This window comes from Harmonia axyridis, chromosome 1, assembly GCF_914767665.1.
Source record: "Harmonia axyridis chromosome 1, icHarAxyr1.1, whole genome shotgun sequence".
NCBI lineage: Eukaryota > Metazoa > Arthropoda > Insecta > Coleoptera > Coccinellidae > Harmonia > Harmonia axyridis.
The window spans coordinates 62010314-62035313 of NC_059501.1; the positions used below are offsets into that span (position 1 = coordinate 62010314).

The following is a 25000-nucleotide window of genomic DNA, read 5'->3' on the forward strand; positions in this document are numbered from 1 at the left end:
AGATTCTTCCAAGAGGAAATTCTTCTCCTTCAAACAACATAATTCTAAATATGCTCGTTGGATTTCTTCGTCATTTTGTATTTTTAAGATTTCTATTTCTGTCTGCATTTGTTCGATCATTTGTGTTTTCTCTTCATTTTTTTTAGAAACTCTGAAACATTACATCGAATTATACTAAATTATTCTTCATCGTGCTCGAAACATATTAACATTCTTATAATTCTGATGGTTAATGAAATTATTTCTGGTATTGTTTCGAGTAAAAACATTAAATGTTTCTATGAAATTTTTACTCGAAACAAAACAATTCAACCTTGCCTTAGCTCTGCTCCCTTCTGTCACGTCTTTTTTTGTCTTACTATCATAATATTTCGACCATATGTTAAAAAAACGTATAGGTAAATATTAAATAAATGAAAATAACATTTTTCTATTTATTCTTATTTATAAAAAAAAAAACATTCGAAAAAACATTCTTCAATAGATGAGTTATAGGAGTTTCTATATGGAAATATTTTTCAGCAATGAAATGAATTAGAACCTTCTCTAGAAAAACTGTCACAAACAAGACCACATAATTATTTGGAGTCTACTGTTATGAAAAAAATCAACGGATTTTTGAACAATGTTGAAGTAGCGCGCTTGATGCAGTATAGATCAGTATCTCAAGAACCCGCATAAACAATCGATATAAAAATAAAGATAAGAAATCACCATTCTCAATTCTTTTCAATAAAGCATGATAACAATGATGTTTACCTTTCAAGCTGTTCCTCATTTTTTCGGGCGTTAGTACATGTAGAGTACAACATAATGTTGAGTTCTTGCACTTCTTTTAATATTTTTTCTCGATCTTCTTTCATCTTTTCGATGATCATTTTCTGCATGCTAAGTTCCTTTTGATGCTCGGCATTCTTTTGTTTATAGTAGAATATCCTTCTATCAGCATCCGTCAATAACGATTGCTGTTCACACTTGAGTTTCTCAATTATTTCCTTGGTTTTAATATGTTCTTGCTGTAACGAAAATATGTTTATGAATTAATAATAGTAAACGTGCCGATATGATACGGACGATACTGTATTGAGACTTGCTTTGCTTTTATAGTCTTTATTATATTTTAATATGTGCATGTTATTATGGTTTACATCATTTGTTGTTTCATATTTTAGTAGTTCCTATACATGATTTACCTACAATAATAATAATTTTTTGGCTGGACGCTTTAGATATTCAGATGTTTTGTTTTTTATGTTTTAAATTAATACTAATATATGAAATATTTACATGAAAAAGTTGAGAGTATTGAGGCTGGTTAATGCACCATTCCTTAGAACTAAGGACTAATAACTACGAACTAAGAACTAAACCCAAGAATTCAGTAGCGTTTATAATCCCTTTTTTTAGTTCTTAGTGAAGGAAAGCGCACGTGCTCGAACTACTTTCTATTTGTTTTAAACATTGATGTTTGACATTGATATTGATTCTTAGTAACTTTCTAGTCATAGTAATTAGTGTTTATTCTTAGTCCTTAGGTAAAATACATAAACGCCTTCATTGATTGGTTAGCGTTCAATTCTTATTTCTTAGTTTTTTAGTCCTTAGTTCTTAGGAATGGTGCATAAACCAACCATATTACTTAATTCATACTATGTTTGAGTGTATAAATTTTGTATAATTTTCATTTTCGATATTAGTCTTTAATTTATGGAGGTTATGGTTACGCGAACAACATGAAAAAAAAAAGATTATTCTTTGTAGTCGGGTTGCAAAGCGACTGAGAATTTTTGAAGTAAATAATAATGATATGATTTTTACTGTGATGCTACAGGGTATGAACATATAGTCACAGAGGCGTTAGCCTGAACGTGGTTGTCAAATAAACAGAAAACTAAAAAATACTCACCAGCACACGTTCTTCGTGTTTCTTTTCCAAATCTTCGATCTGGTATTCCAACGAAGAAATTTTTGAATTCAAACTTATATTTATCATTCTGGCTTTCTCATATCCCTCCTTATTATCAATAGAAGTTTGTTTGAGCACATTGATTTGTTGTTCAAGAGCATCGATCTGAAATCGAAAGGAAAATAATCTATGAAGGTGGCAATATTCAGCTGTAAAATAATTTGATCATCTTATAGAATGGGGCTGTTTTTCATTAGTCAGAGGAATTAAGTAACAAATAAAAATGAATGTTTCTTTGGCCTTTGGTCATCACAGCATTTGAAGATCACAATATTTTTGCTCCCAATATGTACTGTGGGTAATTGCGTAATGAGGGAAGGGGTCTCCCCCCCCCAAGATTTTCAAAATATAAAATTTTAGAAATCTCGTGAAAGCGAAGAACGAAAATTTCTCCATAAAATGAACCAATAATAATCATTTTACTTTCCTTTGAAATCAACACGTAGTAAAAAATCGGACCCCTTAACGATTTATGAATTTATTATCGCCTTCAAGATGAGTAGGTACTTTTATTGTATTAGTAGCATAGACTTATTATAATTCAAAATGATAATTCAAAAAAAAATTCTGTTAATTGATTCTTCTTGAGATTGAAATTGATAGCCAGTAAGGTTTTAAGGAAGTTAGGTGCGCTCAAACAGCTGCTTTTCCATTTGAGAGTTAATTTAAATAAAAAAAAAGAATGAAGAGAAAATAGGAAGTATTATTTTAATGGAACTTAAATGACAGTGATTCTACTTCTACTTTGAATTATTATAGATAATCAATTAATAATATATGTTCACGCCAAGTGAACGTTCTTTTTTTTGCAATTTAATTTTCTCAAAACTTTTCAATTTTCAAATTCAAGTTATTAAATTTCGAATGAATTTTAAAAGCGGTATTTATCGCAATTTATAAACAGCTGTGATCTCTGCCGCTTAGCGCACATGTTGAGATTCCCATATCAGTCAGTATCCTTCTTTACGTATCATACGAAAGATTGATTGTTTCAATTCTGCTTCCTAATATTAATGATTATTGTTCTAATTTACGTACACAAATTTCGGAAAATATCGCATTTTCAACGCATTGTTCGCTGACAATCGAAGTTGTGTACATCAGAAATACAGTGTTTCTGTTCCATAAACATTAAATCAAAAGACTCCGTTTGAGAAATAAAGTTGTCACCAGTGGCGTACTCTGTGACATTCCTAAGGATAAGTGGGGTCGAATTAATAATTTTCCAGCTTGTCAATCATAAAGGATCTACCACTTCTGGTTCAGTTTGTTGAGCTCAATCAATCTGCTTCTGGAAGCTGAGGACTGCTGCAAGATCCATAACTTAAGTTCACCCACTTCTAGGTAAGAATATTATTTTATTATTACTTTGGTTTCACTTGTCCTTTTCGTTTTTGTACTGTGTTGGGATAAGATTCAACTCTAAATACAGTCCACTAAAATTTTCTTTATAAATCCCCAACAATATATTACAATTGTTTTGCTACATAGTAGCTTCTAGATACTTTACATTTTTTGAATAACTTATTCAAAATATTCAACTTAATTTTGGCAATGAACTCACAAAGTTTCTTGACAAGCCAGCACCACAATGCGCGACTCCTGTCAACAGCCTTTATTCACTTTCTTCTTCTAGTGACTGATCAAAGCTGGCCCTACTGGAAAGTGATGAAAGGCTTGTTTGTAGATCCTCGTTAGATTCTTCCAAGAGGAAATTCTTCTCTTTCAAACAACATAATTCTAAATATGCTCGTTGGATTTCTTCGTCATTTTGTATTTTTAAGATTTCTATTTCTGTCTGCATTTGTTCGATCATTTGTGTTTTCTCTTCATTTTCTTTAGAAACTCTGAAACATTACATCGAATTATACTAAATTATTCTTCATCGTGCTCGAAACATATTAACATTCTTATAATTCTGATGGTTAATGAAATTATTTCTGGTATTGTTTCGAGTAAAAACATTAAATGTTTTTATGAAATTTTTACTCGAAACAAAACAATGCAACTTTGCCTTAGCTCTGCTCCCTTCTGTCACGTCTTTTTTCGTCCCACTATCATAATATTTCGACCATATGTTAAAAAAACGTATAGGTAAATATTAAATAAATGAAAATAACATTTTTCTATTTATTCTTATTTATAAAAAAAAACATTCGAAAAAACATTCTTCAATAGATGAGTTATAGGAGTTTCTATATGGAAATATTTTTCAGCAATGAAATGAATTAGAACCTTCTCTAGAAAAACTGTCACAAACAAGACCACATAATTATTTGGAGTCTACTGTTATGAAAAAAATCAACGGATTTTTGAACAATGTTGAAGTAGCGCGCTTGATGCAGTATAGACCAATATCTCAAGAACCCGCATAAACAATCGATATAAAAATAAAGATAAGAAATCACCATTCTCAATTTTTTTCAATAAAGCATGATAACAATGATGTTTACCTTTCAAGCTGTTCCTCATTTTTTCGGGCGTTAGTACATGTAGAGTACAACATAATGTTGAGTTCTTGCACTTCTTTTAATATTTTTTCTCGATCTTCTTTCATCTTTTCGATGATCATTTTCTGCATGCTAAGTTCCTTTTGATGCTCGGCATTCTTTTGTTTATAGTAGAATATCCTTCTATCAGCATCCGTCAATAACGATTGCTGTTCACACTTGAGTTTCTCAATTATTTCCTTGGTTTTAATATGTTCTTGCTGTAACGAAAATATGTTTATGAATTAATAATAGTAAACGTGCCGATATGATACGGACGATACTGTATTGAGACTTGCTTTGCTTTTATAGTCTTTATTATATTTTAATATGTGCATGTTATTATGGTTTACATCATTTGTTGTTTCATATTTTAATAGTTCCTATACATGATTTACCTACAATAATAATAATTTTTTGGCTGGACGCTTTAGATATTCAGATGTTTTGTTTTTTATGTTTTAAATTAATACTAATATATGAAGTATTTACATGAAAAAGTTGAGAGTATTGAGGCTGGTTAATGCACCATTCCTTAGAACTAAGGATAAATAACTACGAACTAAGAACTAAACCCAAGAATTCAGTAGCGTTTATGAACCCTTTTGTTAGTTCTTAGTGAAGGAAGAAAGCGCACGTGCTCGAACTACTTTCTATTTGTTTTAAACATTGATGTTTGACATTGATATTGATTCTTAGTAACTTTCTAGTCATAGTAATTAGTGTTAATTCTTAGTCCTTAGGTAAAATACATAAACGCCTTCATTGATTGGTTAGCGTTCAATTCTTATTTCTTAGTTTTTTAGTCCTTAGTTCTTAGGAATGGTACATAAACCAACCATATTACTTAATTCATACTATGTTTGAGTGTATAAATTTTGTATAATTTTCATTTTCGATATTAGTCTTTAATTTATGGAGGTTATGGTTACGCGAACAACATGAAAAAAAAAAAGATTATTCTTTGTAGTCGGGTTGCAAAGCGACCGAGAATTTTTGAAGTAAATAATAATGATATGATTTTTACTGTGAAGCTACAGGGTATGAACATATAGTCACAGAGGCGTTAGCCTGAACGTGGTTGTCAAATGAACAGAAAACTAAAAAATACTCACCAGCACACGTTCTTCGTGTTTCTTTTCCAAATCTTCGATCTGGTATTCCAACGAAGAAATTTTTGAATTCAAACTTATATTTATCATTCTGGCTTTCTCATATTCCTCCTTATTATCAATAGAAGTTTGTTTGAGCACATTGATTTGTTGTTCAAGAGCATCGACCTGAAATCGAAAAGAAAATAATCTATGAAGGTGGCAATATTCAACTGTAAAATAATTTTATCATCTCATAGAATGGGGCTGTTTTTCATTATTCAGAGGAATTAAGTAACAAATAAAAATGAATGTTTCTGTTTCAAAGATATGCTTTTCAATATTGATTATTATTACCAACTTGTATTATTGTAATTGTAATGACTAAAAAAATCATGACTTACTTGCTCCAAAATTGTCTTGAAGGAGGTGACAATTTCGACAAATTCTACACATTTCGACATCAAGTTAGTAATTCTTGTAGGGATGAAATAACGTGCTGCTCTAGCCGAACCATATATCATTTTTGGCACAAAAAACTTCACGATACTTACTGAGCTGCGTACCAGCCCAGAAGATACCCATAGAGCTGTTTCCATCTTGAAACTTCATCTAACACTGTCTTCTTCAAGCTACAGAATGAACACGAAACTGTCGGTTATTTCTAAGTATAGTGATCGTTTAATACGTTTCTGTTTAGTTATGTATAGACATCTCCTAACAATCATATAAGTATTCACGTACCGCCACTAATTTAAGAAATCAACATTCTTAAATTTTCGTCAGACGTTAATAAAACATAATAATAATAGATCGAATGTTGCTTACTTTTCAAGCAGTTCCTCATATTTTCGGGCTTTAGTAGATGTAGAAAATAATTCATTGTTGAGTTCTTGCACTTCTTTTAATAGTTTATCACGGTCTTCCTTAATTTTTTCGATGATCATTTTCTGCATGCAAAGTTCCTTTTTATGCTGTGCATTCTTTTGTTCACAGGAGAATATCCTGCTATCAGCTTCTTTCAATAACGTTTGCTGTTCATATTCAAGTTTCTCAACTATTTCCTTGGTTTTAATCTGTTCTTGCTGTAAAGGCAATACGTTTATGAATTAATAAGGATAGTAAATGTACCGATATGATACTATATTATATTACTCAATTCATACTATGAGTGTCTTCATCAAAGTTATATTGATATTTTCACAATTCATCTTTATTTATCTATTTATTAATACTCACTAGGATTCTTTCGTCGTTCTTTTCTTCCAACTCTTTGAGCTGGTGTTCCAATGTTGAAATTTTGGAACACAAATCATTATTGATTAGTTTCGCTTTCGCATATTCCTCCTCATTATCAATGGACGACTGTTTGAGTACCTTTATTTGATGGTCAAGAGCTTCAACCTGAAATCGAAAGGAGAATTATCATTGAAGGTGGCTATATTTTTCTGTAAAACAATTCAATCATCTCATAGAAAGGTCTGTTTTTTATTAGACAGAGGAATTAAATAACAAATAAAAATGAATGTTTCTCTTTCAAAGATATGCTTTTCAATATTGATTATTATTACCAACTTGTATTATTGTAATTGTAATGACTAAAAAAATCATGACTTACTTGCTCCAAAATTGTCTTGAAGGAGGTGACAATTTCGACAAATTCTACACATTTCGACATCAAGTTAGTAATTCTTGTAGGGATGAAATAACGTGCTGCTCTAGCCGAACCATATATCATTTTTGGCACAAAAAACTTCACGATACTTACTGAGCTGCGTACCAGCCCAGAAGATACCCATAGAGCTGTTTCCATCTTGAAACTTCATCTAACACTGTCTTCATCAAGCTACAGAATGAACACGAAACTGTCGGTTATTTCTAAGTATAGTGATCGTTCAATACGTTTCTGTTTAGTTATGTATAGACATCTCCTAACAATCATATAAGTATTCACGTACCGCCACTAATTTAAGAAATCAACATTCTTAAATTTTCGTCAGACGTTAATAAAACATAATAATAATAGATCGAATGTTGCTTACTTTTCAAGCTGTTCCTCATATTTTCGGGCTTTAGTAGATGTAGAAAATAATTCATTGTTGAGTTCTTGCACTTCTTTTAATAGTTTATCACGGTCTTCCTTAATTTTTTCGATGATCATTTTCTGCATGCAAAGTTCCTTTTTATGCTGTGCATTCTTTTGTTCACAGGAGAATATCCTGCTATCAGCTTCTTTCAATAACGTTTGCTGTTCATATTCAAGTTTCTCAACTATTTCCTTGGTTTTAATCTGTTCTTGCTGTAAAGGCAATACGTTTATGAATTAATAAGGATAGTAAATGTACCGATATGATACTATATTATATTACTCAATTCATACTATGAGTGTCTTCATCAAAGTTATATTGATGTTTTCACAATTCATCTTTATTTATCTATTTATTAATACTCACTAGGATTCTTTCGTCGTTCTTTTCTTCCAACTCTTTGAGCTGGTGTTCCAATGTTGAAATTTTGGAACACAAATCATTATTGATTAGTTTCGCTTTCGCATATTCCTCCTCATTATCAATGGACGACTGTTTGAGTACCTTTATTTGATGGTCAAGAGCTTCAACCTGAAATCGAAAGGAGAATTATCATTGAAGGTGGCTATATTTTTCTGTAAAACAATTCAATCATCTCATAGAAAGGTCTGTTTTTTATTAGACAGAGGAATTAAATAACAAATAAAAATGAATGTTTCTCTTTCAAAGATATGCTTTTCAATATTGATTATTATTACCAACTTGTATTATTGTAATTGTAATGACTAAAAAAATCATGACTTACTTGCTCCAAAATTGTCTTGAAGGAGGTGACAATTTCGACAAATTCTACACATTTCGACATCAAGTTAGTAATTCTTGTAGGGATGAAATAACGTGCTGCTCTAGCCGAACCATATATCATTTTTGGCACAAAAAACTTCACGATACTTACTGAGCTGCGTACCAGCCCAGAAGATACCCATAGAGCTGTTTCCATCTTGAAACTTCATCTAACACTGTCTTCATCAAGCTACAGAATGAACACGAAACTGTCGGTTATTTCTAAGTATAGTGATCGTTTAATACGTTTCTGTTTAATTATGTATAGACATCTCCTTACAATCATATAAGTATTCACGTACCGCCACTAATTTAAGAAATCAACATTCTTAAATTTTCGTCAGACGTTAATAAAACATAATAATAATAGATCGAATGTTGCTTACTTTTCAAGCTGTTCCTCATATTTTCGGGCTTTAGTAGATGTAGAAAATAATTCATTGTTGAGTTCTTGCACTTCTTTTAATAGTTTATCACGGTCTTCCTTAATTTTTTCGATGATCATTTTCTGCATGCAAAGTTCCTTTTTATGCTGTGCATTCTTTTGTTCACAGGAGAATATCCTGCTATCAGCTTCTTTCAATAACGTTTGCTGTTCATATTCAAGTTTCTCAACTATCTCCTTGGTTTTAATCTGTTCTTGCTGTAAAGGCAATACGTTTATGAATTAATAAGGATAGTAAATGTACCGATATGATACTATATTATATTACTCAATTCATACTATGAGTGTCTTCATCAAAGTTATATTGATATTTTCACAATTCATCTTTATTTATCTATTTATTAATACTCACTAGGATTCTTTCGTCGTTCTTTTCTTCCAACTCTTTGAGCTGGTGTTCCAATGTTGAAATTTTGGAACACAAATCATTATTGATTAGTTTCGCTTTCGCATATTCCTCCTCATTATCAATGGACGACTGTTTGAGTACCTTTATTTGATGGTCAAGAGCTTCAACCTGAAATCGAAAGGAGAATTATCATTGAAGGTGGCTATATTTTTCTGTAAAACAATTCAATCATCTCATAGAAAGGTCTGTTTTTTATTAGACAGAGGAATTAAATAACAAATAAAAATGAATGTTTCTGTTTCAAAGATATGCTTTTCAATATTGATTATTATTACCAACTTGTATTATTGTAATTGTAATGACTAAAAAAATCATGACTTACTTGCTCCAAAATTGTCTTGAAGGAGGTGACAATTTCGACAAATTCTACACATTTCGACATCAAGTTAGTAATTCTTGTAGGGATGAAATAACGTGCTGCTCTAGCCGAACCATATATCATTTTTGGCACAAAAAACTTCACGATACTTACTGAGCTGCGTACCAGCCCAGAAGATACCCATAGAGCTGTTTCCATCTTGAAACTTCATCTAACACTGTCTTCTTCAAGCTACAGAATGAACACGAAACTGTCGGTTATTTCTAAGTATAGTGATCGTTTAATACGTTTCTGTTTAGTTATGTATAGACATCTCCTAACAATCATATAAGTATTCACGTACCGCCACTAATTTAAGAAATCAACATTCTTAAATTTTCGTCAGACGTTAATAAAACATAATAATAATAGATCGAATGTTGCTTACTTTTCAAGCTGTTCCTCATATTTTCGGGCTTTAGTAGATGTAGAAAATAATTCATTGTTGAGTTCTTGCACTTCTTTTAATAGTTTATCACGGTCTTCCTTAATTTTTTCGATGATCATTTTCTGCATGCAAAGTTCCTTTTTATGCTGTGCATTCTTTTGTTCACAGGAGAATATCCTGCTATCAGCTTCTTTCAATAACGTTTGCTGTTCATATTCAAGTTTCTCAACTATTTCCTTGGTTTTAATCTGTTCTTGCTGTAAAGGCAATACGTTTATGAATTAATAAGGATAGTAAATGTACCGATATGATACTATATTATATTACTCAATTCATACTATGAGTGTCTTCATCAAAGTTATATTGATATTTTCACAATTCATCTTTATTTATCTATTTATTAATACTCACTAGGATTCTTTCGTCGTTCTTTTCTTCCAACTCTTTGAGCTGGTGTTCCAATGTTGAAATTTTGGAACACAAATCATTATTGATTAGTTTCGCTTTCGCATATTCCTCCTCATTATCAATGGACGACTGTTTGAGTACCTTTATTTGATGGTCAAGAGCTTCAACCTGAAATCGAAAGGAGAATTATCATTGAAGGTGGCTATATTTTTCTGTAAAACAATTCAATCATCTCATAGAAAGGTCTGTTTTTTATTAGACAGAGGAATTAAATAACAAATAAAAATGAATGTTTCTGTTTCAAAGATATGCTTTTCAATATTGATTATTATTACCAACTTGTATTATTGTAATTGTAATGACTAAAAAAATCATGACTTACTTGCTCCAAAATTGTCTTGAAGGAGGTGACAATTTCGACAAATTCTACACATTTCGACATCAAGTTAGTAATTCTTGTAGGGATGAAATAACGTGCTGCTCTAGCCGAACCATATATCATTTTTGGCACAAAAAACTTCACGATACTTACTGAGCTGCGTACCAGCCCAGAAGATACCCATAGAGCTGTTTCCATCTTGAAACTTCATCTAACACTGTCTTCTTCAAGCTACAGAATGAACACGAAACTGTCGGTTATTTCTAAGTATAGTGATCGTTTAATACGTTTCTGTTTAGTTATGTATAGACATCTCCTAACAATCATATAAGTATTCACGTACCGCCACTAATTTAAGAAATCAACATTCTTAAATTTTCGTCAGACGTTAATAAAACATAATAATAATAGATCGAATGTTGCTTACTTTTCAAGCAGTTCCTCATATTTTCGGGCTTTAGTAGATGTAGAAAATAATTCATTGTTGAGTTCTTGCACTTCTTTTAATAGTTTATCACGGTCTTCCTTAATTTTTTCGATGATCATTTTCTGCATGCAAAGTTCCTTTTTATGCTGTGCATTCTTTTGTTCACAGGAGAATATCCTGCTATCAGCTTCTTTCAATAACGTTTGCTGTTCATATTCAAGTTTCTCAACTATTTCCTTGGTTTTAATCTGTTCTTGCTGTAAAGGCAATACGTTTATGAATTAATAAGGATAGTAAATGTACCGATATGATACTATATTATATTACTCAATTCATACTATGAGTGTCTTCATCAAAGTTATATTGATATTTTCACAATTCATCTTTATTTATCTATTTATTAATACTCACTAGGATTCTTTCGTCGTTCTTTTCTTCCAACTCTTTGAGCTGGTGTTCCAATGTTGAAATTTTGGAACACAAATCATTATTGATTAGTTTCGCTTTCGCATATTCCTCCTCATTATCAATGGACGACTGTTTGAGTACCTTTATTTGATGGTCAAGAGCTTCAACCTGAAATCGAAAGGAGAATTATCATTGAAGGTGGCTATATTTTTCTGTAAAACAATTCAATCATCTCATAGAAAGGTCTGTTTTTTATTAGACAGAGGAATTAAATAACAAATAAAAATGAATGTTTCTGTTTCAAAGATATGCTTTTCAATATTGATTATTATTACCAACTTGTATTATTGTAATTGTAATGACTAAAAAAATCATGACTTACTTGCTCCAAAATTGTCTTGAAGGAGGTGACAATTTCGACAAATTCTACACATTTCGACATCAAGTTAGTAATTCTTGTAGGGATGAAATAACGTGCTGCTCTAGCCGAACCATATATCATTTTTGGCACAAAAAACTTCACGATACTTACTGAGCTGCGTACCAGCCCAGAAGATACCCATAGAGCTGTTTCCATCTTGAAACTTCATCTAACACTGTCTTCATCAAGCTACAGAATGAACACGAAACTGTCGGTTATTTCTAAGTATAGTGATCGTTCAATACGTTTCTGTTTAGTTATGTATAGACATCTCCTAACAATCATATAAGTATTCACGTACCGCCACTAATTTAAGAAATCAACATTCTTAAATTTTCGTCAGACGTTAATAAAACATAATAATAATAGATCGAATGTTGCTTACTTTTCAAGCTGTTCCTCATATTTTCGGGCTTTAGTAGATGTAGAAAATAATTCATTGTTGAGTTCTTGCACTTCTTTTAATAGTTTATCACGGTCTTCCTTAATTTTTTCGATGATCATTTTCTGCATGCAAAGTTCCTTTTTATGCTGTGCATTCTTTTGTTCACAGGAGAATATCCTGCTATCAGCTTCTTTCAATAACGTTTGCTGTTCATATTCAAGTTTCTCAACTATTTCCTTGGTTTTAATCTGTTCTTGCTGTAAAGGCAATACGTTTATGAATTAATAAGGATAGTAAATGTACCGATATGATACTATATTATATTACTCAATTCATACTATGAGTGTCTTCATCAAAGTTATATTGATGTTTTCACAATTCATCTTTATTTATCTATTTATTAATACTCACTAGGATTCTTTCGTCGTTCTTTTCTTCCAACTCTTTGAGCTGGTGTTCCAATGTTGAAATTTTGGAACACAAATCATTATTGATTAGTTTCGCTTTCGCATATTCCTCCTCATTATCAATGGACGACTGTTTGAGTACCTTTATTTGATGGTCAAGAGCTTCAACCTGAAATCGAAAGGAGAATTATCATTGAAGGTGGCTATATTTTTCTGTAAAACAATTCAATCATCTCATAGAAAGGTCTGTTTTTTATTAGACAGAGGAATTAAATAACAAATAAAAATGAATGTTTCTCTTTCAAAGATATGCTTTTCAATATTGATTATTATTACCAACTTGTATTATTGTAATTGTAATGACTAAAAAAATCATGACTTACTTGCTCCAAAATTGTCTTGAAGGAGGTGACAATTTCGACAAATTCTACACATTTCGACATCAAGTTAGTAATTCTTGTAGGGATGAAATAACGTGCTGCTCTAGCCGAACCATATATCATTTTTGGCACAAAAAACTTCACGATACTTACTGAGCTGCGTACCAGCCCAGAAGATACCCATAGAGCTGTTTCCATCTTGAAACTTCATCTAACACTGTCTTCATCAAGCTACAGAATGAACACGAAACTGTCGGTTATTTCTAAGTATAGTGATCGTTTAATACGTTTCTGTTTAATTATGTATAGACATCTCCTAACAATCATATAAGTATTCACGTACCGCCACTAATTTAAGAAATCAACATTCTTAAATTTTCGTCAGACGTTAATAAAACATAATAATAATAGATCGAATGTTGCTTACTTTTCAAGCTGTTCCTCATATTTTCGGGCTTTAGTAGATGTAGAAAATAATTCATTGTTGAGTTCTTGCACTTCTTTTAATAGTTTATCACGGTCTTCCTTAATTTTTTCGATGATCATTTTCTGCATGCAAAGTTCCTTTTTATGCTGTGCATTCTTTTGTTCACAGGAGAATATCCTGCTATCAGCTTCTTTCAATAACGTTTGCTGTTCATATTCAAGTTTCTCAACTATCTCCTTGGTTTTAATCTGTTCTTGCTGTAAAGGCAATACGTTTATGAATTAATAAGGATAGTAAATGTACCGATATGATACTATATTATATTACTCAATTCATACTATGAGTGTCTTCATCAAAGTTATATTGATATTTTCACAATTCATCTTTATTTATCTATTTATTAATACTCACTAGGATTCTTTCGTCGTTCTTTTCTTCCAACTCTTTGAGCTGGTGTTCCAATGTTGAAATTTTGGAACACAAATCATTATTGATTAGTTTCGCTTTCGCATATTCCTCCTCATTATCAATGGACGACTGTTTGAGTACCTTTATTTGATGGTCAAGAGCTTCAACCTGAAATCGAAAGGAGAATTATCATTGAAGGTGGCTATATTTTTCTGTAAAACAATTCAATCATCTCATAGAAAGGTCTGTTTTTTATTAGACAGAGGAATTAAATAACAAATAAAAATGAATGTTTCTGTTTCAAAGATATGCTTTTCAATATTGATTATTATTACCAACTTGTATTATTGTAATTGTAATGACTAAAAAAATCATGACTTACTTGCTCCAAAATTGTCTTGAAGGAGGTGACAATTTCGACAAATTCTACACATTTCGACATCAAGTTAGTAATTCTTGTAGGGATGAAATAACGTGCTGCTCTAGCCGAACCATATATCATTTTTGGCACAAAAAACTTCACGATACTTACTGAGCTGCGTACCAGCCCAGAAGATACCCATAGAGCTGTTTCCATCTTGAAACTTCATCTAACACTGTCTTCTTCAAGCTACAGAATGAACACGAAACTGTCGGTTATTTCTAAGTATAGTGATCGTTTAATACGTTTCTGTTTAGTTATGTATAGACATCTCCTAACAATCATATAAGTATTCACGTACCGCCACTAATTTAAGAAATCAACATTCTTAAATTTTCGTCAGACGTTAATAAAACATAATAATAATAGATCGAATGTTGCTTACTTTTCAAGCTGTTCCTCATATTTTCGGGCTTTAGTAGATGTAGAAAATAATTCATTGTTGAGTTCTTGCACTTCTTTTAATAGTTTATCACGGTCTTCCTTAATTTTTTCGATGATCATTTTCTGCATGCAAAGTTCCTTTTTATGCTGTGCATTCTTTTGTTCACAGGAGAATATCCTGCTATCAGCTTCTTTCAATAACGTTTGCTGTTCATATTCAAGTTTCTCAACTATTTCCTTGGTTTTAATCTGTTCTTGCTGTAAAGGCAATACGTTTATGAATTAATAAGGATAGTAAATGTACCGATATGATACTATATTATATTACTCAATTCATACTATGAGTGTCTTCATCAAAGTTATATTGATATTTTCACAATTCATCTTTATTTATCTATTTATTAATACTCACTAGGATTCTTTCGTCGTTCTTTTCTTCCAACTCTTTGAGCTGGTGTTCCAATGTTGAAATTTTGGAACACAAATCATTATTGATTAGTTTCGCTTTCGCATATTCCTCCTCATTATCAATGGACGACTGTTTGAGTACCTTTATTTGATGGTCAAGAGCTTCAACCTGAAATCGAAAGGAGAATTATCATTGAAGGTGGCTATATTTTTCTGTAAAACAATTCAATCATCTCATAGAAAGGTCTGTTTTTTATTAGACAGAGGAATTAAATAACAAATAAAAATGAATGTTTCTGTTTCAAGGATATGCTTTTCAATATTGATTATTACCAACTTAAATTATTGGAGGTTGAATAACTAAAAAATCATGACTTACTTGCTCCAAAATTGTCATAAAAGATGTGACAATTTCGACAATTTCTACACACTTGGACGTTTAGTTAACGATTCTTCTGGGTATAAAATAACAAGCTACTCTGGCCGAACCATATATCATTTTAGGCACAAAAAACTTCACGATACTTATTGCTGAGCTTCGTACCAGCCCAGAAGATACCCATAGAGCTGTTTCCATCTTGATACTCTATCCAACACGATCTTCTTCAAGCTACAGAATGAACTGTCGGTTATTTCTAGCAAATTATTTCAGACAAAATTTATGGAAAGAGGGGTGCTAATATTTTGTAATCCTTATAATAGAGGTCATACCCAAAATTTCCAACCGTCACCGTCAGGGATTAGTTGCTTGAGAACTGTCATAAAGTTAACCGACTTTCAGGTATTTCTCATGAACATAAAATTATTACAAAAATATGAAAACATCACTGGTTCCAAAAATTAAATTCTTTTGGGAACAAAATCGTGATGCAGACTGAGGAAATACGCTCTATTAGTGTGACGTCACACACCGCCATTTTTGGTTCTCCTGTCAGTATTCGGAACCCAAACAAATAAATTGTCATTCAAATTAGTACGGTGTCGTTGAAGGAATTGGCTTATTTTCATAAATAAGAATATTCGAGGAACGATTTCAGTATTAATTGATAGACTGAAGGAACGAGGTTGATACCAGTAAGTTTGAATCCTGTATCATTCCCCAGATTTTGTAAAAAGCCGTGTTTATTAGTTGAACTTCAAGTTAGCACTTACTTTCATTAATCTCGTGCCTTCTGTCTATCAATTAATAGTAAAATCGTTCCTTAAATAATCTCATTTATCAAAATAAGCCAATTTCTTCAACGACAACGTACTAATTTGAATGACAATTTGTTTGTTTGAATTCCGAACACTGACAAAAGAACTAAAATGGCGGTGTGTGACGTCATGACTAATAGAGCGTATAGCTGAAAATGGGGCCATAATATTTTCATTTTATTTTACTTATAATACGTTTCCCTTGATAAAACGGATAAATCATATATATATATATATATATATATATATATATATATATATGCCAAATGTTTTCAGTGGAACTCATGTTTGTAATCCTAATTACTTTTCGAAGCAATATTGAACCTTTGCATGCTCTACCGCCCTTCGTATCTTGTGGTATGATGGGTCATCATTCTTCTATTGTACGCAGTGTCATGTGTAAGTTGGATTTTTATGTTTACAATATACTATATGTATTTCGATATTTTTGACTTATGTTTATGTATTTGTTCTATTTTGACGTTGTATTTGATACAAAAATCTTGGAAAAAATTGGTGTAATATTATACATATATTGAAACATTTAAATTTTCTTCATTCACTAGAATTTAAGTGCACACGATTCCTAGATTCTTTATAGAACGAAGAAAGTTCGAATCTGTATTATCAACAGCAGGTGCTTTTTTTTTGCGTGTGGTTATGAGGGAGGTAATGTTGTTGTTGTTGATGCTTTTTCAGCAGTAGCGTCGCAAAATTCTTTGCTTCAGGCGCCAAAATCACTCACGCTGACCGCAGGAACAACTTAAATAAAAAACCGAAATATGTTACCGCATTCTCAGCATGAATATGTCATTGCCTGCGCTTCCCTATTTTCATAAACTTTTTACTATTTTTCCCAACTTGCCGGCATTCTATTTAAAGTCACCAGATGATGGGTTTATTGTCGGCTTCTTCAATGTAGATGTGAACTTTTTCAAGCGGCTTTTCTGATTTAACTAATAAAGAATGTTAAGCGTTACTTAATGAGCACACACAAAACTATTGTATTTTTGTCCATCCTGTACCAATTGGAATCGACATGTGATACCTTTTTGGAATCAGCTCAACTAGAGTAATCGGAAAATTGAGACAAAATGGGGGTGTTCCATTTAAAAAAAATGACGGTGACGTCATTACTCGAAAGTAATTCGTATTAGCTTTTGAGCGTCCATTCATTTTCAAGTGTGAATTGAACACTTGGAGAACACATGAATGTATACATATTATAAGTCTATATAGTCTCCAAGGGTGCAATTTGGCATGAATGAACGAGCGCTTAAAAATTTAAGACTCAAGTCAGTGCTCTCTTTTTTTGCAATATTCTGTTAAAATTTTCTATAGTTCTGATAATGCTATTTGCATCAAATTTTGCACGAAGCGCAAAATTGTTATTCTACACCAGCAAAATAGGGGGAACTTATAAAATCTCATCGAAGATTGTTTTTTTCTTCTCTTGAACCCTTGGCTAATTTTACCATTTTGATTATAGTTCAACCTCTTGGAACATAACTGATCCAATGCCATCCTCAGATATCTTGTTTTTTTATTATAAACAGGGGTCAACAAAAAAAAAATGAGAAGTAATCATTCAGAACAACCTGTGTAGTGAATCGTGAACAGACGAAAAAATTTTCGAACACTTAGATGCTGCCTCATTTTTTTAGAACATAGCTTTTCTTTAGAAATGGTGATATCTTAATTTTGGGAGAAATTACACTTTGAAAGGTATCAGTACACTGATAAAAATTTGGTCATTGAAAAAAAATGTTAGTGAATTTTTGAATCGACTGATGGCAAATCAGAAAAGCAGAAGAATCCTTGCCACGGGCGGCAAATTTAGGTGTCGACAAATTCAAGCTTGGCGCGCGTACAAATACAATAGGTACTTAGGCCCAGTTTCACCAAACAGCACTTGATCCCAGATTGATTAAACTCCGCTTGTTACTAAAGCAGGCTTAACAGTGTTTTCTGTTCCACCATGCATCAACCCGTCCGAAGATGATCGCGATTAACCAAATCGCGATTAAATAGTCAAACCATTTGGCAACGTTGTGAACAAAAAGTTATAGAGTGTTCTGTATCGTATTAGCAGTGATGACCACCATTGGCGCTAGGTGTCAGGTGTCATTCATTCATAACTCATAACATTTCAAAACATTTGTCATCTTGTAAACAAAAAACAAAGTTAATTTTTGCCGAAAATGTCGAGTGATGTGCTTCGAAATGTCGGAAACTTGCAGAAGTTAAAAAGAAATTATCCCATTTCACAAAACCACATATTCTGGAAAAAAAACTATATAAGTAATTTTATTAACTTATTTATTTTCATTAACAAGTTTAACTGCTTCTCAAATAATATTTCAATCAAACATATCAATAAATTATTCTTTGCAATAAATTTCATAAAACACAAAAACAAAGTTTACGTGTATTTTAAATGGGAAATATTGAGCCTATACATATAGTCATATTTTGATAAAATTGACCCAAAACTTAGAAATTTCCGGAAAAATAATTACATAGACAAGAGTTCCATACTGATAAATAATTATTAATCTCAACTTGAAAGGTTGTAATCCTCCAAAAATGGCCGATTAGTGCTAAATCGCGATTGGTCGATTAAATGGCGCTTTGGAATGTGGTGAAACGCTACATTACATTAATCGTGATCTAAGGCCTCACTTAAGAGCCAAGTCAAGATCAAAGCATTTGGTGAAACTGGGCCTTAGTAGGTTTAGGGTACTCAACTAGGATTATAAACACTTAGCACTTAAAGCATCTAAATATGAATATAAGATAAAACGCCTGTCATAAAACCTTCCCGCAATAGCCTAACGCCTTAGTACGGTATTTCAAGAATTTCTGAACTCCAACCAATTGGGGTTATTCCGAACGCATTCCTTTATGACCCTTATGTTATAACGGGTGTTTTTTTTCGAGGTATATAACTTTAAGTTGGCATTACTGTTCAAGATGGCGACCGATTTAACAGCTGTCAAGTGATTTATTCTCAGTTTGGTTTTGTAATTCATCATGAATAGACTCACGCCTGAACAACGCTTGCAAATAGTACAATTTTATTTCGAAAATAATGGTTCTGTGCGGAATACGTATTGCGCTCTACGTCCATTTTATTTTGTTTAGCGATCATGTGCACTTCTGGTTGAATGGCTACGTCAACAAACAAAACTGCCGCATTTGGAGTGAAGCTTATCCTCAAGTGTATGTCGAAACCCGTTACATCCAGAAAAACTAACTGTTTGGTGCGCTTTATGGGCTGGTGGAATCATTGGTCCGTACTTCTTCAAAAACGAACGTTACATTCAATGGTGATTACTAACTTTTCATTCCTGAATTGAACAACCATGATGTCCAGGAGCTGTGGTTCCAACAAGACTCCGCAACATGTCACACAGCTCGTGCCACAATCGATTTATTGAAAGACACGTTTGGTGACCGCCTAATTTCACGTTTTGGACCTGTGAATTGGCCTCCAAGATCTTGTGATTCAACACCGCTAGACTACTTTCTGTGGGGCTATGTAAAGTCATTGGTCTATGCGGATAAGCCACAAACCCTTGACCATTTGGAAGACAACATTCGCCGTGTTTTTGCCGATATACGGCCACAAATGTTGGCAAAAGTCATCGAAAATTGGACGTCCAGATTGGACTACATCGGAGCCAGCCGTGGCGGTCATATGCCAGAAATCATATTTAAAATGTAATGTCACAAGATTATCTTGCGGATAAATGAAATTCATGTCAATCGAATAATCCATCGTTGTTTCATTGCAATTTAAAGTTCTACAGCTCTAAAAAAAACACCCTTTAGAATTAGTGGTATGTACCAATGTACCTGATTTCAACACAATCATGCATCACTTTTGAGGAACAATTTTCTTCGACAAAGAAAAACCATTGACGCGAGTACTGTCCCCTTGGAGGCCGCTAATTGGTCTCCAAGAGCGCAATTGGCACCTGAATGAACGAGCGCTGAAAGCTCCCTGACTTCAAGTTAGTTCTTCCCTATTCTTTTATTATTAGCTTTTGAGCGTCCGTTCATTTTCAAGTGTGAATTGAACCCTTGGAGACCACATAAATGTATACATATAAGTATATGTGGTATCCAAGGGCGCAAGTGGGCATGAATGAACGAGCGCTTGAAAATTTAAGACTCGAGTCAGTGCTTTCTTTTTTTGCAATATTCTGCTGAAATTTTCTATAGTTTTGATGAACGTATAAAATCTGAAGAAGATTTTTTTTATTTTCTCTTGAACCCTTTGGCTAATTTTACCATTTTAATTATAGTTCAACTTATTGGAACATAACCGATCCAATACCATCTTCAGATATATTGTTTTTTATTATAGAAAGGGTCAACAAAAAAAATGAGAAGTAAGCTTTCATTCAGAATAACATGTGTAGTGAATCGTGGACAGACGAGAAAATTTATGAACACTTTTGGATGTTGCCTCATCTTTTTGAATATAGCTTTTCTCTAGTAATGGTGATATCTTAATTTTGAGAGAAATTACACTTCGAAAGGTACTATCAGTACACTGACGAAAATTTGGTCATTGAGAATTTTTAAATCGACTGATGGCAAATCAGAAAAGCAGAAGAATCCTTGCCTCGGGCGGCAAATTTAGGTGTCGACAAATTCAAGCTTGGCGCGCGTACAAATACACTAAGTACTCAGTAGGTTTATGGTACTCAACTAGGATTATAAACACTTAGCACTTAAAGCATTCAAATATGAATATAAAGTAAAACGCCTGTCATAAAACTGTCCCACAATAACCTTAGTACGGTATTCCAAGAATTTCTAAACTTCAACAAATCGGGGTTATTCCGAACGCATTCGTTTATGACCCTTATGTTATATAAGCATCAGATCAGTAAAAGTGAATTGAAAATTGGAAGCAACTCTGAAAATTTACGAATATGCAGTACAGAATTTTGAAATAACCCAATATGTGTATTTTTCGATATTATTGGGATTTCAAAGTAGGGTTGTTTCGGATCACTTTTGGGACATAAATAGACATAGATTCTGTTTTGGCGTTTGGCTTAATCTGACTATGAAACATTGAGAATTAGATTGGACACCGGAGATAATCGATGCTTTGTTCATCAAGAATAATTTGCTCCTTTTGAAGTCGCTGGGTACAAATAATGTTTAAAATTTAATAAAATTCATTTTATTTTTCGTAAATTCTACATTATTTCGAACAATAAATCTAAATTACCTATAAGATATCTTACAATCCCAAATCCCTAAATGTGTAGAATACAAACCAAACAGATCAAGAACTTCCACCAAAAGTGAATAGTTAGGAAAAACAATAACAATAAACAAAACTTTATTCTCAGAAGTCAGAATCATTGATTAACAAGTAAATGAGGATGCGTCAAACAAAACATAGGGAAAAAACTTATTAGAATTACAATCTGTAAATTTAAAAAGAACAATTTAAGAATTCTGAAATAGAATAAGGTTCGATTTTTATAATTAACTCAGTAAGTTTTCGTTTGAATTGTTTGAAATTTATTATTTTTAGGATAGATTTAGGAAGTTCATTATAAATTTTTAAACACATATACTGTGTATTTTTCTCTGTTAATGTACAATGTATAAGGTAGAATGGATCTTCTTGCGTGTCCTGTTTGTATTTCAAAAAAAGTATTACGGATTTTGTCTGAACTTGCCTCTATAGGACTCCCGATAGGACTTCAGAGTGCAGACACAGCATAGTCCTCAAAGCGGATTTTTGGAGTATCAGAACAACTCCCCCAAATGACAATCGCATATCTCATGAGAGATTCGTCTAGTGTGTACTTCACAATGATACAAATTTTCAGCGAAAAACATTTTCAATATCATTTTTCACAATAAAATAATACAAGTATATGTACCTACATTATAAAATATGGCAAAACAAATTTACAAATAAATACATCAATATCCTGATGCAAATAAAAAATCTACCAATGGGTTATTTTCTCCTATTCTGGAGAATATTCGTAATCCACTGATTTTGGGGTAAATAGAAACTCTCCGGAATCGTACCAGTGTAGTTTCAGAGTTACTGGAATAGCGACTAGATCATTAGAACGTGTTTACGAACCTTTAAGTAAAAGTAATGTTTTATATTCATAGACGACTATTGAAAAATTCGTAGCTTCAAAACTATTGGAGGATTGGACCTAAAACTTTGATGTGAAAACAATCATAGCAACAAGCGTACTAACAGGATTTCTCAGAAAGGCTGCCCATAAACTACGTCTCTGTCTTTAGCCAATGCCTCTAGGCGGGTGACCCTACTGGAAAGTGATAAAAGGCTCATTTGTAGACCCTCCTTAGATTCTTCCGAGGATTCTTCCAAGAGGAAATTCTTCTCTTTCAATCTACATAATTCTGAATATGCTTGTTGGATTTCTTGCTCATTTTGTATTTTCAATTTATCTAGCTCTGTCCCTATATTTTCGATCATTTGTGTTTTCTCCTCACATTCTTCAGAAACCCTAGAACATCAATATAATATTATTTTTCTTCACCTATTTATTTCAATTTCATGTGATGGTTATTAGCTATATTTAATTTCCAGACACAAAAAAATTTCCAAAATGACCAGAAGGTTACAGTATACATAAGAAGACAAAAAAAATGCCGTGTCCGCCGGAAAAAATAAATCATCATCAATTTTCAATAGAAAAAGCATTCATGAAGAGAATATCTGGAGAAGAAAATATCTCCTTTCCTTTCAAGAATGCTTTGTTCTGACTTTCTTCAGAAATACAAACAACTACCAGAAATAACCGAAAACAAAAGAAAAAATTGAATGCAACTGCATTCAATGTTAATGTACCTATATCACACAAAAAAAGAAACTGTGCAGAAAAAAAGAGACTGTGCAGAAAAAAAGAGACTGTGCAGAAAAAAAAAGAAGACAAAAACTAAAAATACACAGAAATCTAGAAATGAGGAAGAGATTGAGAAAGAAAATCAGTCTTTTTCGGAAACTGACCAATAAGATATAGTATGACTAAGTATAGTGATCGTTTAATACGTTTCTGTTTAGTTATGTATAGACATCTCCTAACAATCATATAAGTATTCACGTACCGCCACTAATTTAAGAAATCAAAATTCTTAAATTTTCGTCCGACGTTAATAAAACATAATAATAATAGATCGAATGTTGCTTACTTTTCAAGCTGTTCCTCATATTTTCGGGCTTTAGTAGATGTAGAAAATAATTCATTGTTGAGTTCTTGCACTTCTTTTAATAGTTTATCACGGTCTTCCTTAATTTTTTCGATGATCATTTTCTGTATGCAAAGTTCCTTTTTATGCTGTTCATTCTTTTGTTCACAGGAGAATATCCTGCTATCAGCTTCTTTCGATAACGTTTGCTGTTCATATTCAAGTTTCTCAACTATTTCCTTGGTTTTAATCTGTTCTTGCTGTAAAGGCAATACGTTTATGAATTAATAAGGATAGTAAATGTACCGATATGATTCTATATTATATTACTCAATTCATAACATGAGTGTCTTCATCAAAGTTATATTGATATTTTCACAATTCATCTTTATTTATCTATTTATTAATACTCACTAGGATTCTTTCGTCGTTCTTTTCTTCCAACTCTTTGAGCTGGTGTTCCAATGTTGAAATTTTGGAACACAAATCATTATTGATTAGTTTCGCTTTCGCATATTCCTCCTCATTATCAATGGACGACTGTTTGAGTACCTTTATTTGATGGTCAAGAGCTTCAACCTGAAATCGAAAGGAGAATTATCATTGAAGGTGGCTATATTTTTCTCTAAAACAATTCAATCATCTCATAGAAGGGTCTGTTTTTTATTAGACAGAGGAATTAAATAACAAATAAAAATGAATGTTTCTGTTTCAAGGATATGCTTTTCAATATTGATTATTACCAACTTAAATTATTGGAGGTTGAATAACTAAAAAATCATGACTTAATTGCTCCAAAATTGTCATAAAAGATGTGACAATTTCTACACACTTGGACGTTAAATGCAACTGCATTCAATGTTAATGTACCTATATCACACAAAAAAAGAGACTGTGCAGAAAAAAAAAGAACACAAAAACTAAAAATACACAGAAATCTAGAAATGAGGAAGAGATTGAGAAAGAAAATCAGTCTTTTTCGGAAACTGACCAATAAGATATAGTATGACTAAGTATAGTGATCGTTTAATACGTTTCTGTTTAGTTATGTATAGACATCTCCTAACAATCATATAAGTATTCACGTACCGCCACTAATTTAAGGAATCAAAATTCTTAAATTTTCGTCAGACGTTAATAAAACATAATAATAATAGATCGAATGTTGCTTACTTTTCAAGCTGTTCCTCATATTTTCGGGCTTTAGTAGATGTAGAAAATAATTCATTGTTGAGTTCTTGCACTTCTTTTAATAGTTTATCACGGTCTTCCTTAATTTTTTCGATGATCATTTTCTGCATGCAAAGTTCCTTTT

General features: G+C 32.2%; 5 protein-coding genes across 12 annotated transcripts; all 5 read right to left on the reverse strand.

Annotated features, from left to right (window-relative positions):
• Positions 1 to 738: 738 nt before the first annotated feature.
• LOC123671637 lies at positions 739 to 2003 on the reverse strand. Its single transcript, XM_045605607.1, has 2 exons — positions 1907 to 2003; positions 739 to 1016 (listed from the first exon to the last, which is right to left on the reverse strand). The coding sequence occupies exons 1-2, from the start codon at positions 1991 to 1993 to the stop codon at positions 756 to 758; spliced, it is 348 nt and encodes a 115-aa protein (XP_045461563.1). The 5' UTR covers positions 1994 to 2003; the 3' UTR covers positions 739 to 755.
• A 1576-nt stretch (positions 2004 to 3579) lies between these two features.
• LOC123671629 (protein Daple-like) lies at positions 3580 to 6360 on the reverse strand. Its single transcript, XM_045605595.1, has 4 exons — positions 5951 to 6360; positions 5571 to 5735; positions 4420 to 4676; positions 3580 to 3813 (listed from the first exon to the last, which is right to left on the reverse strand). The coding sequence occupies exons 1-4, from the start codon at positions 6143 to 6145 to the stop codon at positions 3582 to 3584; spliced, it is 849 nt and encodes a 282-aa protein (XP_045461551.1). The 5' UTR covers positions 6146 to 6360; the 3' UTR covers positions 3580 to 3581.
• A 36-nt stretch (positions 6361 to 6396) lies between these two features.
• On the reverse strand, positions 6397 to 8606 carry LOC123671634. The gene is made up of 5 exons (XM_045605604.1): positions 8379 to 8606; positions 8000 to 8164; positions 7589 to 7845; positions 6786 to 6950; positions 6397 to 6631 (listed from the first exon to the last, which is right to left on the reverse strand). Exons 1-4 carry the CDS (start codon positions 8571 to 8573, stop codon positions 6926 to 6928), a joined length of 642 nt encoding a protein of 213 aa, XP_045461560.1. The 5' UTR covers positions 8574 to 8606; the 3' UTR covers positions 6397 to 6631; positions 6786 to 6925.
• Positions 8607 to 8727: 121 nt separating this feature from the next.
• Positions 8728 to 11216, reverse strand: LOC123671630. 2 transcript variants are annotated; one of them, XM_045605596.1, is made up of 5 exons: positions 10807 to 11216; positions 10428 to 10592; positions 10017 to 10273; positions 9214 to 9820; positions 8728 to 9059 (listed from the first exon to the last, which is right to left on the reverse strand). In XM_045605596.1, the coding sequence occupies exons 1-4, from the start codon at positions 10999 to 11001 to the stop codon at positions 9739 to 9741; spliced, it is 699 nt and encodes a 232-aa protein (XP_045461552.1). In that variant the 5' UTR covers positions 11002 to 11216; the 3' UTR covers positions 8728 to 9059; positions 9214 to 9738. The 2 variants fall into 2 exon arrangements, with proteins under 2 accessions (XP_045461552.1, XP_045461553.1); XM_045605597.1 differs by having other exon boundaries at positions 9214 to 9378; positions 9593 to 10273; positions 10428 to 11216.
• Positions 11217 to 11252: 36 nt separating this feature from the next.
• On the reverse strand, positions 11253 to 24995 carry LOC123671633. Of its 7 annotated transcripts, none has more exons than XR_006746138.1 (9): positions 24859 to 24995; positions 24100 to 24264; positions 23689 to 23945; positions 15284 to 15448; positions 14070 to 15129; positions 12856 to 13915; positions 12445 to 12701; positions 11642 to 11806; positions 11253 to 11487 (listed from the first exon to the last, which is right to left on the reverse strand). XR_006746138.1 is itself a non-coding variant. In XM_045605599.1 (9 exons), the coding sequence occupies exons 5-8, from the start codon at positions 13427 to 13429 to the stop codon at positions 11782 to 11784; spliced, it is 642 nt and encodes a 213-aa protein (XP_045461555.1). In that variant the 5' UTR covers positions 13430 to 13915; positions 14070 to 15129; positions 15284 to 15448; positions 23689 to 23945; positions 24100 to 24990; the 3' UTR covers positions 11253 to 11487; positions 11642 to 11781. The 7 variants fall into 7 exon arrangements, 4 of the variants coding, with proteins under 4 accessions (XP_045461555.1, XP_045461558.1, XP_045461556.1 ...); XR_006746139.1 differs by having other exon boundaries at positions 14070 to 14234; positions 14873 to 15129; positions 24100 to 24990; XR_006746137.1 differs by having other exon boundaries at positions 14070 to 14676; positions 14873 to 15129; positions 24100 to 24990.
• Positions 24996 to 25000: the final 5 nt, after the last annotated feature.

Coding starts and splice junctions, on each gene's coding strand:
- LOC123671629 (XM_045605595.1), bottom strand. CDS start 6,145: ATGGAAACAGCTCTATGGGTATCTTCTGGGCTGGTACGCAGCTCAGTA. Junction 5,736..5,950: donor TCAAGACAATTTTGGAGCAA/GTAAGTCATGAT, acceptor TTTCGATTTCAG/GTCGATGCTCTTGAACAACA. Junction 3,814..4,419: donor AATGAGGAACAGCTTGAAAG/GTAAACATCATT, acceptor GTAATGTTTCAG/AGTTTCTAAAGAAAATGAAG.
- LOC123671634 (XM_045605604.1), bottom strand. CDS start 8,573: ATGGAAACAGCTCTATGGGTATCTTCTGGGCTGGTACGCAGCTCAGTA. Junction 7,846..7,999: donor AGAACGACGAAAGAATCCTA/GTGAGTATTAAT, acceptor TTGCCTTTACAG/CAAGAACAGATTAAAACCAA. Junction 6,951..7,588: donor TATGAGGAACAGCTTGAAAA/GTAAGCAACATT, acceptor TTTCGATTTCAG/GTTGAAGCTCTTGACCATCA.
- LOC123671633 (XM_045605599.1), bottom strand. CDS start 13,429: ATGGAAACAGCTCTATGGGTATCTTCTGGGCTGGTACGCAGCTCAGTA. Junction 13,021..13,234: donor TCAAGACAATTTTGGAGCAA/GTAAGTCATGAT, acceptor TTTCGATTTCAG/GTTGAAGCTCTTGACCATCA. Junction 11,807..12,444: donor TATGAGGAACAGCTTGAAAA/GTAAGCAACATT, acceptor TTTCGATTTCAG/GTTGAAGCTCTTGACCATCA.
- LOC123671630 (XM_045605596.1), bottom strand. CDS start 11,001: ATGGAAACAGCTCTATGGGTATCTTCTGGGCTGGTACGCAGCTCAGTA. Junction 10,593..10,806: donor TCAAGACAATTTTGGAGCAA/GTAAGTCATGAT, acceptor TTTCGATTTCAG/GTTGAAGCTCTTGACCATCA. Junction 9,821..10,016: donor TATGAGGAACAGCTTGAAAA/GTAAGCAACATT, acceptor TTCATTCTGTAG/CTTGAAGAAGACAGTGTTAG.
- LOC123671637 (XM_045605607.1), bottom strand. CDS start 1,993: ATGATAAATATAAGTTTGAATTCAAAAATTTCTTCGTTGGAATACCAG. Junction 1,017..1,906: donor AACACGAAGAACGTGTGCTG/GTGAGTATTTTT, acceptor TTTTCGTTACAG/CAAGAACATATTAAAACCAA.